The sequence below is a fragment of the Canis aureus genome, chromosome 4 (assembly GCF_053574225.1).
Source record: "Canis aureus isolate CA01 chromosome 4, VMU_Caureus_v.1.0, whole genome shotgun sequence".
Classification (NCBI taxonomy): domain Eukaryota; kingdom Metazoa; phylum Chordata; class Mammalia; order Carnivora; family Canidae; genus Canis; species Canis aureus.
Window position 1 is genome coordinate 41,815,820 of NC_135614.1, and position 18,816 is coordinate 41,834,635.

At 40.6% G+C, this 18,816-nt stretch overlaps 1 protein-coding gene across 6 annotated transcripts in view; it reads left to right on the forward strand.

The window, feature by feature from the left end:
- Positions 1-55: 55 nt before the first annotated feature.
- UBTD2 (ubiquitin domain containing 2) overlaps positions 56-18,816 on the forward strand; it is a 73,791-nt gene continuing 55,030 nt past the window's right edge. The window contains exons 1-2 of one of the 6 annotated variants that reach the window (XM_077895530.1): positions 80-215; positions 9,179-9,352. Coding sequence is in view for 2 of the 6 variants with exons in the window: in XM_077895528.1 (XP_077751654.1) it covers positions 146-215 (70 nt within the window). In the remaining 4 variants the exon portion in view is untranslated. Of the gene's footprint in view, positions 220-701; positions 723-946; positions 1,581-9,178; positions 9,353-18,816 lie in introns of those variants that run through there. The other 5 variants (XM_077895528.1, XM_077895533.1, XM_077895531.1 and 2 more) reach the window with 5 other exon arrangements.

Below are 18,816 nucleotides of genomic sequence, written 5' to 3' on the forward strand. Positions count from 1 at the left end.
GCGGCGGGCGAGCGGAGCGGCGCGCCTGTCCGGGGCTCGGCGGCGGCGGCGGCGGCGGCGGCTGAGGCGGCTGAGGCGGCGGCGGCGGCTGAGGCGGCGGCCGGACGGGCGCCCGGAGGTGGCGGACGAGGCGCCGGGGGCCCCCATGGGCGGGTGTGTGGGCGCCCAGCACGACTCCTCGGGCAGCCTCAACGAGAACTCGGAGGGCACCGGAGGTAGGTGAGCGCCAGGGGGCAGCCTCGGCCCCCCATTGTTCCCGGCCAGGCCCGGCCACCTGTCCCGGCCCCCGCGGGCCCGCGGGCCGCGCGGCCGGGGCCCCCGCGCCCCTTTGTCATCCCGCCCTGCGCGTCACGCCCCGCGCTCCGCTTCCGGCCGGCCCGCCGGCCTCGGGCTCGCCCCCTGCCCTCCCGGCCCCTGAGGAAAGTCCGTCGCTCGCCGGGGACGTAGCCCGCGGCCTCTCGACCGCTCCGCCTCGGCTCGGGAAACTCGGCTGGAAACTGCCTTTCTCGGCCACCCCACTCCCTCTCCACCCGGTTTAATTATTCAGGAGCAGGATGGCGGCGCTGGGGTTGCAGAGAAGCGCACGGGTGGGGGTGGGGGAGGGGAGGGAGGGGAGGGGAGGGGGAGCCCTCGGCATTCCCTCCGACGGGCCCCGCCACATCCCTGGTTCGGCGGAGCAGGCTGGTCTCAGCTTTCCTGAGTTTCAGATGACAGCTGCCCTGGTTGGTTCCAGTTTGGCCATTTAAACCCGCAAGTTTCTGGAGCCTGGCTGGGGAAGTCTCGAGCGGCCACACGCATTATTTTAGGGAGCGGCGGCGAGGCAGTCCGCGCGAGGAAGACGTGGCTGCCCGCTGGGGCGTGCGGGCGTGCGGCTCCCCCCGGCCCGACGGGCGGCAGGATGGGTAGGGCCGAAGTAGGAATAGGGGGGCGCGACCCAGCCCAGGAGGATCGGGGCTCTCAAAGTTTCCTATAGCACGGAACGCGCTGGAACGCGCTTCGCCGAGGGGAGCCGCGGAGCCCAGGCGGCCTTGCGGTGCGGCGGGTGGTCCTAAAGCTGGCTCTGCCTGCCTGAGCGATCTTTGGCCGAGTCCACGCCAGCTTGTGCGGAGGGCAGAACGTTACAAGGAACGAAGACACAGCTAGGAATAGCAAAGATGACGGTGTTGGCTTTGTGCCAGCCTTCTGCTAGATGTCCCAGAATGTGGAGCATATTTATAACTTCCTAAACTAAGTTGTTTGCGGATGGAAGGGTTTACAGCTTTTTCTTAAACTCGCTTTCGACCAGTTGCTTTCCCTCTCACTTGAGTTCCATCTGTAAACTGAATACACCTAACATTTGGCTGATGGATGTCGTGAGTTACGTGGTGCTGTGGCATGCCACTTCGTTAAAATCCGTGGGTTTCCTGCAGGATTAAATCCTGGGCACACGGTGGGAGAGCTCAGGGCAGTGTGGCTTGAAACCAGCTTGTCCCCGAAAACGCTATTTAGTAGTGCATTTGCTTGGTGGCACGTTAGCAGTGAGCTCCTCAGTGACCACAAAGCAGGAGATAGAAGGGGCATGATTTTCAACCGGCTCTGGGGTAAGGTTAAATTGGGCGTCACCGTGATTCTTCCTGCAGTGGAGGTGATCACTCACTAATGATACCAAAATGTATTGGTACTAGCTGTAGGTAGTGTTTAGTTTCAATTTAATTTTTTTTTTTGCACTCATTTAAAAATTATAGTAAACATTTTTCTCTTCTTGGTAATGAACTTGAACCAATTTATTTAAGCCTTTTGGTGATGTGACCTATGACCAGCCCTGCATTAGTAGCATGGGCCTTTAAAAGCATGAAGTGTCTTAGCTTTTGGTAATTTATTACTAGCAGTGTCTAGTTAGATAGCCATAGTATCAGTTTCCTTGAGAACTGAGTTCTCTGGACTTTAAACTTCACTATCTTTCCAAGGTAAAGTTTAGAAAAAAGAACACCAACTACCAAACCTCTTTATTTTCTCCTGAAGAGAAAGTATGGGCCTCTTGTAACTGGGGTCGAGGAAGGAGTTGCATAGGATAAAATGATTATTTCTGGAATTTAATTATGGAAGCCTTTATTCATCATTATTGTCATGATAGTTAAGAGTTGATTGTGGTTTAAAGGAACTAGCTCAGGTGAGTGGTTAACACATTAAATAGTTTTTGTTTTTTATGGTAGGTTTTTGTTGTGAAGAGAAAAACTAATTTTCCTAAGGGTTTTGACACAGATCATTTGCTTTTCAGACATAATGGTTTATAGTTCTAAACTGGATGTTTGGGTTATGAAAAATTCTTTTATCAACGTGAAGTAAAAAGTCTTCTGATGCTTTTCATGACAGTTTTAATTACATTCACAGTGTAATGTTGAAAATCACCATTTTAGATGAGTTTGTTTCGAGTATCAGCTGGCCTTAGTAAAAAACGACTTTTAAAAAAACCTTTTTGGCCATTTGAGATACTGTAGTTTCTCTTTCCCCCTGGATCTAAGCCTTTTGCGTATGAATGCAAGTTAATTTCGCACAGGAGAAAAACTTCCTTACTTGTTTGAAGGAATTTGGGAAGTTTTTGCAAAAGACGGTAGAATACAGATATTGCTTAGTTCACATGATAAGATTTGTGTTTTATGTTACTTTGGAATCATTTGTAGTATCTTCCTTTGGCACACCTTGCTTAGAATCGTTTTTGAGTTTCAGCTAGTTTGACCATTTTTTAAACACTTAATATTATTCATCAAGACAAATATATACATTATAAGGGATTATTTATCCATTCACTCCAAGCTTCCATGATGCTAGAACATTTTTTAGACAACATATTCTGTATGGTTCTCTGCCTTATTATGATGACATTGTGATGCTGGGGTTGGAACTCAGGACCTCTAGACAAGGCTTTATTTAGTCCATGGCATTAACTAAGGAATTAAATCTCGTGATTTTTAAAAATAAGTATATAGGGAAAAAACAATAAAAGGAAGTTAGTTGAAGACAGCCAACCAGCTTCTTTTCTTATTTTGTTCACCTTTTTAATGAATGTAATGATGTAGAAAGTAGGTTCTCACTTTCTGGGTGTATCGTTTATTCTGCATGTTCAGTGATAGCCCAAGAGGACCAACCCTTGGTGGTCACAAGTTCCAGGTTTATAGCAGGGTAACTGCTGGGCATTCATTTTTTTGTTTCAGAATGTCTTAATATCATGGAGTTCTTCTGGGTATCCACTTATAGCAGCCTTGTAGACTACCTACTTGATGAGTAACAGTGTTTTGTGTTTTTTTTTTTTTTTTTTTTTTAAGATTTTATTTATTCATGAGAGAGGCACACACACACAGAGGTAGAGACACAGGCAGAGGGAGAAGCAGGCTCCATGCAGGGAGCCCGATGTGGGACTCGATCCCCTGTCTCCAGGGTCACGCCCTGGGCTGAAGGCAGCACTAAACCGTTGAGCCACCCGGGCTGCCCGGAACAGTGGTTTTTAAATTATAACTACCATTTATCCAGTATTTATTATGTAACAAGTGTTTGTGCTAAGTGATTGTTTTCTCATTTAGTCTTCAACTCTGGGAGGTGAGTAATATGTCTCTAGTTTATGGATAGAGTGAAGCTGGGTGAAATTAACTTGTTTTAACAATCCCATAGGTTACAAATGGCAGTCAGAACTTGGAACTGAGGGCCATAATAAAAAAAAAATGTTAGTTTCTCTTTTTTTCTAGTTTCATTTTTTTAACTTGTGGTAAAATACATATAAAATTTGTGCCATTTTAACCATTTTTATGTGTACAATTCAGTGGCATTAATTACACTCACAGTATGCAACCATCACCACTATGTATTTCCAAAATTTTTCATCTCTCCAGACAAACCCTGGATCCATGAAACAATATCTCTGCTCCTTCTTTCCCAATCCCCGGTAACTTCTAAGTTTACGTTTTGTCTCTATGAATTTATGAAGTCTAGATATTTCATATAAGTGTAATCATACAATGTTTATCCTTTTGTTTATGCTGTATTTCACGTAGCATAACGTCTTCAGGTTAATCCTGTGGTAGCAAGTATCAGTACCTCATTTTTTTTTTTTCAGTACCTCATTTTTATAGCTGAATACTATTCCATTCTATGTATATACTACATTTTGTTTATTCTTCTACTGATGGACATTTGGGTTGTTCTCAATTTTGGTTATTGTGATTCAGTGGCTATGAACTTTGGTGTACAAAGAGTTGTTTGAATGTCTATTTTTTATTCTTTTGGATATAACATACCAGGAGTGGAATTGCTAGGTTATATGATAATTCTTACTGGGTTATGTGGTTTGCCTTTTTGAGGAACTTTATGTGTTTATAAACCATAATATCTTCATTGTTTTACATTCCTGCCAGCAACAAAGATTTCAGTTTCTCCGTATCTTCACCAACACTTGTTCTCTCCCATTTTAAAAATTATAGTCATTGTAGTTGACCTGAAGTGGTATTTCATTGTGGTTTGGGTTTGCATTTCCCTAATGACTGGTAATGTTGAGCATCTTTTAATTAAAGTGCTTTTTGAACATTTGTTTATCTTTGGAGAAATGTCTATTTAAGCCCTTTGCCTGTTTTTCAATTGAGTTTTGGGTTTTTTGTTGTTGTTCTCTTGTGGGAGGTCTTTATATATTCTGTATATTAAACCCTTATCAGATGGATGATTTGCAAATATTTTCTCCCATTTTGGGGTTGTCTTTAAATTTTTTTTTTCTTTTTAAAGATTTTATTTTTCAGGGACACCTGGGTGACTTAGTTAAGCATCTGACCCTTGATTTTGGCTCAAGTCACGATCTCACGGTTATAAGATCAAGTCCTGCATCAGGCTCCATGCTTGGCACAGAGTCTGCTTATCCCTCTACCTCTTTCTCTTCCCTCTTGCTCTCTCTCACTCTCTCTCTCTCTCTCTCAAATAAATAAATAAATAAAATCTTTAAAAAAAAAAGATTTTAATTTTTTTTAGCAATCTCTACACCTAATGTGGGTCTTGAACTTAGCACCCTGAGAGCAAGAGTCATTTTAATAAAGTCCAGTTTATTTTTTCGTTTGCTGTCTGGGCTTCTAGTTTTTGTTTTAAATGTATATGTAATCCTTCACTGATGGAGAAAGAATAAATATATAACCAATAATTCACAAGTTTAACTTAACATTTGCTTTCTTAACTATGAATAGAAAGCTGTTTTATTTTCTGTCTTACGTGATGAAAAGGTTGATTAGCAGTGAATGGTTTTTCTAAAGTTGACAAAAGTAATCTATAAACCTGCTTCAGCTCTTAAGAGATGATTGTTATGTTTTCTGCAGAAGCATTTTACAATCAACAGGCATTGAGTACCCACAATATGCCCAACATTGGGTTGGTTACTGTTGTTCCAAAAAAGGAATCATGATCTTATTTCTTGAGTATGTCAAAATCCTTTTTAAGGAAAGGATACTAAAATGTGCACACATGAAAAAATTATAAAACATTATGTAAACAGATAAATATACCACAGGATAAACTGCAGGCGCTGAGGGAATAAAAGAAAGCCGTGATCTGAGCTGCTCAAAGCTTTGCAATAACCTGGGCGTGCGTGCCTGCGTTAGAAGTACAGAAAATCAGGCCCCACCCATGACCTAGTAAATCAGAATCTGCATTTTAATAAGAATTTCAAATGGTTCCTATGCATGTTAAAGCTTGAGAAGCACTGGTACAGGATTAATTACAGCAGAGAAGAGACTAAAGGGAGGAACCCATTAGGAAAAAAATGGCATGAGTTGGTAATTTATTGGATATAGGGATACATAAAAGAAAGTAAAACACATAGTTCCTGACTTATGGCTCAACTTACGATTTTTCGATCTTATAATTTTATGATGGTGCAAAGTGATACACACATTTAGTAGAAACCATACTTCAAAGTTTAAATTTAGGTCTTTTCTGTGGCTGGTGATAGGTAGTAGGCTACTCTCTTGTGATGCCAAGCTGCAGCTCCCAGTCAGCCATGCAGTCAGGGCATGTGAGGGTAAGCAACAGATACGCTTATCATTCTGTTTAAAATTTATTTTATCCAATAAATTTTATGATATTTGACACTTGATTATAAAATAGGCTTTGTGTTAGATGATTTTGACCAACTGTAAGCTAATGTTAAATGTTCTGAGCACATTTAAGGTAGGCTAGGCTAAGCTATGATGTTCTGTAGGGTAGTTGTATTATGCATTTTCAACTTATTCATAGTTTTCAATTTATGATGGGTTTATTGGGATGTAACCCCATCATAAATTGAGGAAAATCTGTAATCCCATATTTGTGAATCTGAGTGACCAGAAATATTGAGATGACTTGGTAGGTTTTGGGGACTAAGAACTATCTGGGGCAAGCTCTAGTTTGCCTTTCAGTATGTTAAGGATTAACTGACAGAATTTTTAAGTTGGGACATCACGTAGGTTGGTGCAGAAATTCAGATATAGAACTCCTAGATGTTCAGATTATGAATGTGGATTTTGGAGTCAGCTGGGGGAGGTTGACTGAAGGAATAAAAATAAATGATTGCTGTAAGTTAGTGAAAAGGGGAGGAAGGTACTAAGAACTGAGTCATGAAAATTCCAGATGGTGGAGAAATGAGGTGATCACCTCTAATCAGGACCTGACCATAGTAGGTGCTGAGTATACTGAATTTTGTGAAATTACTGGGAAACATGGGAAATCAAGTCTGCCTGTGAAACACAGACCATTCCTAAAATTTCAGAAAATAATTTGGTTTGTTAACTACTCATTCTAGTGTTGTGTTGGAGAAATTCTACCTATAGTTCGTTACATCCAAACTCAAAGATAGACTTCGGAGCATTCAGCCCTAGAATATACCAATAGCCCTTTTGAGGTTGGTGTATGTTAGAACAAACACATTTCTCTCTAGAAACTTTTTCTTTCTTCACCAAGAATATCATTCATATTTCTTCCTTACATATTTTCAGTGTCCCATATATTCTTTTTTTTTTTTTTAAAGATTTTATTTATTTATTCATAGAAAGAGAGAGAGGCAGAGACACAGGCAGAGGGAGAAGCAGGCTCCATGCAGAGAGCCCGACGTGGGACTCGATCCAGGGTCTCCAGGATCTTGCCCTGGGCTGCAGACGGCGCTAAACCACTGTGCTACCGGGGCTGTCCTGTCCCATATATTTTATACACCATCTGACTAGGTTGTTTTCTGAATTTTCTTATGCTTCTACTCTTAGGGCTGGGTCTGTAATTAAAAATGAAGCAGAATTGAGCATGAGGAGGACTGAAGATTTAGTCTGGGCTTATCCCAAGGGTGACAGTAGAAGTAAAATTTTTTCATATTTCCTGGGTTGTTAGCTCTGAGGCTTTGTAAGTAGGATGTATATAAAATTTTATACCTATTGGAGAGACACATACTGTGAAATAAGAGGCATTTACCTTAAAAAAAAAAAAAGATTTATTTGAGAGAGAGAATGGGGGGATCAGTCAGAGGGAGATAGTATCTCCAGCAGACTCCCTTCTAAGCAAGGATCCTGATGCAGATCTAGATCCCACCACTCTGAGATCATGACCTGAGCTGAAATCAAGAGTCTGACTTTCGACCCACTGAGCCACTCAGGTGCCCCAGGAGGCATTTACTTGATGTAAAATAGAGGGTGCTTGATTTTAGCAGGAGGAATATAGTTGTGGTGAGAGACCAAAAGGACAATAGGTGGCAAGAAAGTCTAAGTTGGAAATCCAGTGGAACTTTGGATACGTAGGTTATGAGAAATGAATTTAGGTAAAGGATGCTTCAGTAGGAAAATACTGAGATATGGAGACTCCTCTTTGGGAAGAGATTTAAGCACTTGAGTTTATATTAAAAATTGACATGGGATGTTGTAGCCCCTACCTAATCCTACCTAATAAGCTACCTTCCATTGGGCTAGTCCCATTTTGTTTTCAATTTTCTAGCAAATAAAGGATTGACATTTTTTCCCAGTCAAGATTATCTTGGAATGTATGTTGGAACAGCATTTTAAAATTTCTTTTTTATTTTATTTTTTTTGCATTTTTAAAGATTTTTGCTGGCAGCCTGGGTGGCTCAGCGGTTTAGCACTGCCTTCAGCCCAGGGCGTGATCCTTGAGATCGGGGATCGAGGCCCTTGTCGGGCTCCCTGCATGGAGCCTGCTTCTCCCTCTACCTGTGTCTCTGCCTCTCTCTGTCTCTCATGAATAAATAAATAAAATCTTTAAAAAAAAGATTCTTGCTATGTAGAGTGCCTGGGTGGCTCAGTCGTTTAAGCGTCTACTTTCAGCTCAAGTCATGATCCCAGTGTCCTGGGGTCGAGCCCTGCATCGGGCTCCCTGTCCAGCAGGGAGCAGGCAGGCAGGGGTGGGGTCTGCTGCTCTCTCCCTCTACCCCTCTGCCCTGCTTGTGTTCTCGATCTCTCTCTCACAAATAAATAAATACAATCTTTTTTTTTTTTTTAAAGATTCTCGCAAAAAGAATAAAAAATAAAGATTCTTGTTATGGATATAAAATGGGCTGTTTTATTCATCTCATTTTATTTAGGAATCAGTTGCAAGTACTACATACTATGAATAGAATCTTTAAGACATTTGAAGTGGGGACGCCTGCATGCCTCAGTGGTTGAGTGCCTGCCTTTGGCTCAGGTCATGATCCTGGGGTCCTGGGATGGAGTCCCACATCAGGCTCCCTGTGGAGCCTGCTTTTCCCTCTGCCTATGTCTCTGCCTCTCTCTCTGTGTCTCTCATGAATAAAAAAAAAAAAAAATTAGAAGTGATGAGAATCTTCATTCTTCTGATTTTTGATAGCCCTAGTCTATAACGCCGATGTTTCTTATGTAAAAATTTTAATAGATGGATTTTGTTTTTAAATTTATCTGATTTTTTTTTTTTACTGTAAATGCAAAGCTTTGACAGCACCTTGCTAGTAGTACTATACCCAGGTGAGTCTTCTGATAAGAATAATTATTGAGTGTTAATCACTTGTAATAAAGAACTTTTGCCATTATATTAATAGTTATCTCTCTTGTGTCTCTGGACCAAAACAACATTCTTCTCTTATTGCAAGAAAGCATTAGGTTTATTTCATTAAGCAACATGATCATATTAATTGGGCATGGTGATCAATTTGCTGATTTAGTGATTCTCTCATTTTTCCTTACTGCAGACCACCTGAATGGTTTATCTTCATTTGGTGGACCATTGCACCTGATTCTTCCCGCCGCCCCTCACCATCCCTACCCAGCTTTCTGCTTCTGCTTATCGGGCATACTAGGCTACCAGCAAGCTCCTCATGATTCACTGGTAGTTCAAGGACCATAGGTTGAGACTTTACTAACGCGTATGTACTTAAAGATGCATGTGTGTTGGTCAAGAACAATCAGCATGTATTCACCTTGCATCGGCTACTTTGACTTGCAGTCAGCAAAAATCAAGTTTGTTTTTGAATATATTCCATATATTGAGTGGAGAGGTTGAATATTGCTGAATATACATTGGATGTTGTAAATGCCATTTTTTGCATGTTTGCAATAAAACTTTTAGGTATTTCCATTATAGCTCTCTTTTCAGAAATGGAATTTCTGTTGAAATTTAGATGTCTAAAGAAAAAGATATTTATATATTTAAAAATTTTTTTATTTGATAGGACCAGAGAGCACAAGCCAGGAGGTGGGGGGAGGGCAGAAGGAGAGGGAGAAGCAGGCTCCCCACTAAGCAGGGATCCTGATGTGGAACTCAATCCCAGGACCCCGGGATCATGACCTGAGTTGAAGCCAGACGTTTAACCAACTGAGCCACTCAAGCACCCAGAAAAAAAGAAATCCTAACGTGTAAAAGTCATTTTAAGTGAATTTTACTTGAGTGTGAGTGAGGTCTTTTTTTTTTTTTTTTTTTTTTTAAGATTTTATTTTATTTATTCATGAGAGACACAGAGAGAGAGAGAAAGAGGCAGAGACACAGGCAGAGGGAGAAGCAGGCTCCATGCAGGGAGCCTGATGTGGGACTCGATCCCCGGTTTCCAGGATCACACCCCGGGATGAAGGTGGCACTAAACCGCTGAGCCACCAGGGCTGCCTGTGAGTGAGGTCTTAATACACATTTCTCTAAGACTTCACTAAGTAAGGAGTCAGTGACTTTTGGACTCTTCTGATTAAGTCCTCACAGGAAACCCTTCAGATAATTTTTTTGTGTTTATTGAAATTGGCTCCTAGGCATAATAAGCAGGAGCATACTTCTTTGTATCAGTTCAGACGGTTTCCTTTTTTTTTTTTTTTTTTTTTAATTTTTATTTATTTATGATAGGCACACAGTGAGAGAGAGAGAGGCAGAGACACAGGCAGAGGGAGAAGCAGGCTCCATGCACTGGGAGCCTGATGTGGGATTTGATCCTGGGTCTCCAGGATCGCGCCCTGGGCCAAAGGCAGGCGCTAAACCGCTGCGCCACCCAGGGATCCCAGTTCAGACGGTTTCCATGCTTGTCGACTATGTGACAAGAGTATCAAAGGGGCACAGTAGCAGTCCAGATCACTTAGTTTTGCTTTATGATAAACTATCACTTTTAACTCAGGGCAATACTATTTTTTAGATGGGTTGATGATTGTTCCTGAACTTTTAAAAATAGACAACCTCCATTGTTTCTAACTGCCAGCACTCTAAGCTAAACCATAAGTAGAGATATAAATAAGGCCTCCTTTGTGATATCAAGTAGATTATGATTCTTCCTCTTAGGGAGAAACCATATATTTAATTAGGAAAAGTTTTAAAGGCTTCTATAACATGAAAAAAGTATTATTGAAGTTCAGGGAGTAGTGAGGAGCAGGGTCAGAAAACTTTACTGAAGAGGTGGCATAAGTAGTTGGTCTTGAAAGAGGAGTAGATGGAGAAAAAGCAAAAGGTCATTCTGTATGCAAATTACTTGTATAGAAATATGAAAAAACTGACATTTTGGGGGGACTGGCAAGAATTTTGTGACGGGGATAGGTGAAATACGAGGTTATTAAGTGGTGGTGTCAGATTATTGGAAGGCTTAATTGCCACAATTAATAGACCAAGTTGGGAGATAATACATAGGTGATACTATTTAAGTGGTTTTGTGTGTGTGTGTGTGTGTGTGTGTGTGTACCTAGCAAACTCGTTCCCATTTAATGTTGCATCTGAGGTTATTTTCTATAAAATTCTGATGTACTAAGTTGTTACAATCTTTAACAGATTTTCATTTGTAATTTTAAAAAGTCATATTGTCACATATTATAAGAAATGTCTTTAGCTTTTTACATGCATATAGGGCACCTGGCTGGCTCAGTCAGAAGAGCATGTAGCTCTTATTCTTGGGGTCGTGAGTTCGAGCCCCACATTGGATATAAAGATTACTTTTTTTTTTATAAAGATTACTTTTTAAAAAAAGAGTCTTTTTTACATGCACATGTATGTGTGTGTTTATCCCACCTCAGTTTTTGTCTCTTGGGTCCTAGTTTTCTGGCACATGGAAAGAGTTTGTGCTAAGATTTTGTAGACCTGCCTGAGTTTTAGTCTCTTCAGAAAAGGCCTGCATTACTTTTTTTTTTTTTTAAGATTTTATTTATTTATTCATGAGAGACAGAGAGAGAGAGAGAGAGGCAGAGACACAGGCAGAGGGAGAAGCAGACTCCCACGGTGGAGCCCGATGCAGGACTCGATCCGAGGTCTCCAGGATCACACCCCAGGCCGAAGGCGCCGCTAAACCACTGGGCCACTGGGGCTGCCCTAGCTCTGGTACTTTGGGCTCAGTTTCTTTCTTTCTTTCTTTTTTTTTTTTAAGATTTTGTTTGTTTATTCATGAGAGACAGAGAGGGAGAAACAGGCCCCTGCGGGGAGCCTGATGTGGGACTTGAATCCAGGACCCCAGGATCACAACCTGAGCCAAAGACATGCTCAACCACTAAGCCAGCCAGGTGCCCCTAAGGCTCAGTTTCTTACATTGTTGGAAGAAGATCATGGATTAGATCATCTTTGTCAAGATTATATCTAATTCTTTTTTAAAACATTTTTTAATGACAATTTTCAAGCATATTGAAAATGGAAAGACTAACAACAAATATTTGAATACACATTAGATTGAACAATGTGTGTATATGTGTGTGTGCGCTTATCAGAGTACAAATCTGACACTTCAGTATGCAAATACCATTATTACTCCTAAGAATAGGAACTATTCCCTAAGATCTAGTCCATAATCAGAATCCACCAGTTGTCCCAAAAATGTCATTTATAGCTGTTTTTAAATTACTTACTATTTATTTGAGAGAGAGCACAAGGGGGCAGAGGGAGAATGAGAAGTAGGGCTTAGGGCAGGCCGGGGGTGGCTCAGCGGTTTTAGTGCCACTTTCAGCCCAGGGCCTGATCCTGGAGACCCCAGATCGAGTCCTGCATCGGGCTTCCGCATGGAGCCTGCTTCTCCCTCTGCCTGTGTCTCTGCTTCTCTCTCTCTCTCTCTCTCTCTCTTGTGAATAAATAAAATCTTAAAAAGAGAGAGAGACAGAGACAGAGAGAGAGAAGCAGGGCTTGATCCCAGGACTCCGAGATCATGACCTAAGCAAAAGGCAGATGTTTAACAAACTGAGCCACCCAGGTGCCCCTTTTGTAGCTAATTTTTTCAAATTGGGATCTATTCAGCACTTAGACATTACATTTTTTGGTGTCTTTTTAAAGTCTAGATAGCTCCTCCTCTTTTCTTCCCTATAACATTGGTACTTTGAAGCGTATTGTGGAATGTACCACATTCTGGATTTGTCTCGATTGTTTCCCTATGGTGTCATTTAGTATATTTCTCTGGCCTCTGTATTTTCTTTAACCTATTAAGTAGGGGGTACCTGGGTGGCTAAGTGGTTGAGCGTCTGCCTTTGGCTCAGGTTGTGATCCTGGGTCTAGGGATTGAGCCCTGCATCAGGCTCCCTGTGAGGAGCCTACTTCTCCCTCTGCCTATGTCTCTGCCTCTCTCTGTGTGTGTCTCGTGAATAACTAAATAAAATCTTAGAAAGAAAAAAACTGATAATTAGGTAGATGTCATACTAACAGAATATGATTCTTTATTTCCTAGGCTATACTGGATCCAAAATCCAAACTTATCCCAGTCCTTTTCTGATAACTTCTAACAATGGAAAAATCTTTCATTACTTAATAAATCTGAACCATTTTTTCATTCCCAATCAGAAATAATCTTGCCATCCTCTGAATTTCCACAGTACTATTCTTACAGCACTTAACTCTCCTTCTGTTTTGGGGGAGGTTTAGTCTCCCTTCCCCCCACCCCTTCCCCTGTCATTTTTCCTCTAACTTTATTGTAGAATGAATAATTGACAAATATAATTGTATATATTTATTTCCCCCTATTTATTTATTTCTCATATAGTGTATTACTCATTTCAGAGGTAGAGTTCAGTGATTTATCACTTGTATATAACACCCAGTGCTCATTACATCACATGCCCTCCTTAATGCCCATCACCCAGATATCCCATCCCCCTACCCTCCTCTCCTCCAGCAACCCTCAGTTTGTTTCCTCTGATAAGAGTCTCTTATGGTTTGTCTCCCTCTCTGATTTCATCTTGTTTTATTATTCCCTCCCTTCCCCAGTGCTCCTCTGTTTTGTTTCTTAAATCCCACATGAGTGAAATCATGTGATAATTTTCTTTCTCTGACTTATTTTGCTTAGCATAACCCCTCTAATTCCATCCATGTCCTTGCAAATGGCAAGGTTTCATTTTTTATGGCTGAGTAATATTCTGTGTATATATGCATATACATGTATATGTGTATATGTATATACCACATCTTCTTTATCCATTCATCATCTGTTGATGGACATCTGAGCTCTTTCTGTAGTTTGACTATTGTGGGTGTTGCTGCTATAAACATTGGGGTGCAGGTTCCCCTTTGTATCTTTGGGGTAAATACCTAGTAGTGCAATTGCTGGGTCATAGGGTAGCTCTATTTTCATCTTTTGAGGAACCTCCAGACTGATTTCCTGAGTGGTTGTACAGCTTGCATTCCCACCTACAATGTAAGAGTGTTCCCCTTTCTCATCCTTGCTAACATCTGTCGTTTCCTGATTTGTTAATTTTAGCCATTCTGACTGGTGTGATGTGGTATCTCACTGTGGATTTTTTTTTTTTTAAGATTTTATTTATTCATTCATGGAAACACAGAGAAAGGGAGGCAGAGACACAGGCAGAGGGAGAAGCAGGCTTCCTGCAAGGAGCCCAATGTGGGACTCAATCCCAGATCCCCGGATCATGCTCTGATCCGAAGGCAGACGCTTAACCACTGAGCCACCCAGGTGTCCCTCATTGTGGTTTTGATTTGTATTTCTCTGATGCTGAATGGTTGCATTTTTTCATGTATTTGTTGGCCATATGTGTGTCTTCTTTGGAGAAATATTTTTTCATGTCTTCTGCCCATTTCTTTTTGGATTATTTGTTCTTTCGGTGTTGAATTTGATTAGTTCTTTATAGATTTTGGATACTAGTCCTTTATCTGATGTGTCATTTGCAATTATCTTCTCCCGTTTTGAAGATCATCTTTTAGTTTTGTCAACTGTTTCCTTTGCTCTGGAAAAACTTTTTATCTTGATGTCCTAATAGTTCATTTTTACCTTTGTTTCCCTTGCCTTTGGAAATGTGCCTAGTAAGAAGTTGCTGCAGCTGAGGTCAAAGAGGTTGCTGCCTGTGTTCTACAGGATTTTGATGGATGCCTGTCTCACATTTAGGTCTTTCATCCATTTTGAGTCTATTTGCAAGAAAATGGTCTAGTTTCATTCTTCTGCACGTGGCTAATTTTCCCAACTCCATTTATTTTTTCATTCACTTCACTTTTTTCCATTGGGTATTCTTTCCTGCTTTGTTCGAAGATGAGTTGATCATAGAGTTTTGAGGGTCCATTTCTGGGTTTTCTATAGTTGTATATGTTTAAACTGTACAAGTGTCATGATTTAATATACATATACATTACGGAATTATTACCAAGATCGAGATAGATAATTGACACAGCTATTATCTCACATAGTTAACTTTTGTGGGGAGAGGAGTAAGAAAGCTAAAAGATCTACCTTCAGCAACTTTTTTTTTTTACTCTCAGCAACTTGCAAGTCTATAATGCTCTATTGTTAACTATAGTCACCATGCTGTACATTATTAGATCCTCAGAGCTTGTTCTTCTTATAACAAAGTTTGTACCCTTTGTATCTATATCCCTTTCTCCCATTTATACAAAAATCATCTATCATAGTAATTTTTCAACTTTACTTACCTTCTTGGAATGTAAGCTGCATTGTACCTGGTATAGACTTCATAATACTTGAGGCTTCATAATACGTTAGGCTCAATTAACTGTGTAAAATACATCTTTTGAATTTCTAACGGTGTTAGGGACAAGGTAAAATTCCTCTAATTAGAAGCCTTACTTAATTCTAGGACAAGAACTTTGTTAAATAGGACCATACAGTGTAATAAAAATTCTAGTTCCACCTCTGAATCTTTATATCTATAACCTTAAGTAAGTCATTTGACCTGCCCATTTCTTAGTTTTTTTCTTATCTGTAAAATGAGCATGTTGGATGAGATCAGTATACTCAAATTTTTTTTTAACAGGTAGATCCTTTTTTAGTTATATCTTACTTTGAACACTAATGTATCAGCCTCAGCATTTCATTTTCTTTTGATTGTACAGTCACTAAGAAATAAGTAAAGCTGAGTGAAGTAGGTCAATCGGAGAAGGACTAACATTATATGTTCTCATTCATTTGGGGAATATAAATAATAGTGAAAGGGAATATAAAGGAAGGGAGAAGAAATGTGTGGGAAATATCAGAAAGGGAGACAGAATGTAAAGACTGCTAACTCTGGGAAACGAACTAGGGGTGGTAGAAGGGGAGGAGGGCGGGGGGTAGGAGTGAATGGGTGACGGGCACTGGGGGTTAGTAAATTGAACACCAATAAAAAATAAATTAAAAAAAAAAAAGAAAAAAGAGGGAATTGAAAGCTAGAATGAGAAGAGGAAGACTAGGGTTAAGAAAAATAGAATTTGCCCCCAAATTTATATAAATTCCTAGGTAGGGAGCTGCTCAGTGTCCCATTAGGGGATACGAGGTGTCTAAATAAAGCTTTTGTTTTGCCTACGAATATCCAGCTCTTCTAGACTATCCTTGCTCTATTGAGTTGTCTTTATACCTTTGCCAAAACCAAACAAACCATTTTCTGTGTCTGGATTGTCTGTTTTGTTCCACTGATCTACATGTTTCATTGAAAATTCTGCTTTTGGGGATCCCTGGGTGGCGCAGCGGTTTGGTGCCTGCCTTTGGCCCAGGGCGCGATCCTGGAGACCCGGGATCGAATCCCACATCGGGCTCTCGGTGCATGGAGCCTGCTTCTCCCTCTGCCTGTGTCTCTGCCTCTCTCTCTCTCTCTGTGACTATCATGAATAAATAAATAAAATCTTAAAAAAAAAAAAAAAGAAAATTCTGCTTTTGGAATATTTTGCTATCACCTCATATTCCTTATTTAAGCTTAAAAACTCTAAAATGTAAAAATCTAGATTTTGCTCTTCATTTATATCTTCAGGGTGGTGAAAACAAAGTTGTCTTATCCGGACTTTCTATGTAAATAAAAAAATAGATGAAATTTGTTTTGGAGCAAGAAAAAAAAAAAAAAAAAGAAGTAAATTAGAATCTCAAAGTTCTGTAGGAGATTTTTTTGAAGTTTGAGTCACTATCAACTATACTCAAAACTTAAAACACTAAATTATGTCATGCAATATTATAACTTATATTTTTACTAAGCACTATTGAGTTACTTTTTATAATGAGACAATACACTGAGCAGGTGCACCTGAGCTTGCCATGATATTTAATGGAACCAGATATGTAAGGTACTTTTATTAGTGTGTTCACTGGTAGAGTGTTAAATGAGTGGACATTTATGTGCCTGTATTAACAAAAGGCACTGTGCAGAGCTCTGGTTTTCCCAATAAGTGACATATTTCAAGAAGTGCCCTAAGTTTCCTATGTGCATAGAGATGGTAAGAGAAGGTTCATTTCAGTGTTTCCATGATCCATTTCATGATGAACATGTTTCATGATGGCTTCTATGTTTGAAATTTAATATTTGATGTGTGGTGCTTATTATTATGGTTCTTAAAAATAACAAATATAGGGGTATCTGGGTGGCTCAGTCAGTTAAAACGTCTGATTTCTTGGTTTCAGATCAGGTCATGATCTCAGAGGCCTGCAGTAGAGCTCTGCATCAGGCTCCCCACTCAATGGGGAATCGGTTTCTCCTCCTTCTGCCCCTCCTGCCCTTAGGCTCACACATGCACGTGTTCTCTCTCTCTCTCTCTCTCTCAAATAAATAAAGTCTTTAAAAAAATAAAAAAAAATAACAAGTATACATATAATTTGAATTATGTTTGTAGAACTCTGAAGCAGCAGATGTTTTGGTCCCTTGAGTTCCTTTGGACCAGTTTTAAAAATTAGGTGACTAGGGGATCCCTGGGTGGCTCAGCGGTTTGGCCCCTGCCTTCAGCTTAGGGCATGATCCTGGAGTCCTGGGATCAAGTCCCACATCGGGCTCCTTGCTTGGAGCCTGCTTCTCCCTCTGCCTGTGTCTCTGCTTCTCTCTCTCTCTCTCTGTGTCTCTCATGAATAGATAAATAAAATCTTTTTTTAAAAATTTAAAAAATAAAATAAAAAATAAAAATTAGGTGACTAGGGGCACCTGGGTGCCTCAGTGGTTGTCTGCCTTTGGCTCAGGTCATGATCCTGGGGTCCTGGGATCCAGTCCTGCATTGGGCTCCCCACAGAGAGTCTACTTCTCACTCTGCGTAGGTCTCTGCCTCTCTCTGTGTGTCTCTTATGGATAAATAAATAAAATCTTAAAAATAAATAAAATAAAATTAGATAACTAGATCCTAGAAAAAAATCTTTAGCACGTAATTTCAATCAGTTTTTCTCTACTTTCAGAATAGGTATACTGTTGCAGACATTGTATTAGATTTGTAGTTTCAGGGACACCTGGGTGGCTCAGGGGTTTGGCGCCTGGCTTTGGCCTAGGGCGTGATCCTGGAGATCCAGGATCGAGTCCCACATCAGGCTCCCTACATAGAGCCTGCTTCTCTCTCTCTGCCTGTGTCTCTGCCTCTCTCTGTATCTCTCATGAATAAATAAAAATTAAACAATATATTTGTAGTTTTATAAAATTATTGAAAAATAATACTATATTAAGTTTACACAATTTAGAGAAGTAAAATTCTACCCAAATTCATTTTAATGCTAGGAAAACTTTTTTTTAAAGATTTTAAAATTTATTTATTCATGGCAGAGGGAGGAGCAGGCTCCATGCTGGGAGCCTGATGTGGGACTCATCCCATCCCAGGTCTCCAGGATCACGCCCTGGGCTGAAGGCTGAAGGCGGTGCTAAACCGCTGATCCACTGCCCACAGGTGGTCTTTTTGGCTTCATTATCCACTCTGTAAGCGAAGCTGTTTCATTATTTAAGATGTGAACTTTACCTCTCAGCCCATTTGAAGCTGGAAATTCACCTTGGCACTGTTAGGCCTACACCTCTGACACAGCTTCACTTTCCTCCTTTCTCTCTTGGGCATGAAATATTTCAATTTTTTTTTTGAAGATTCTATTTATTCATGACAGACACAGAGAGAGAGAAAGAGAGGCAGAGACACAGGCAGAGGGAGAAGCAGGCTCCATGCATGGAGCCCAATGTGGGACTCGATCCCAGGTCTCCAGGATCAGGCCCTGGGCTGAAGGCGGCGCTAAAC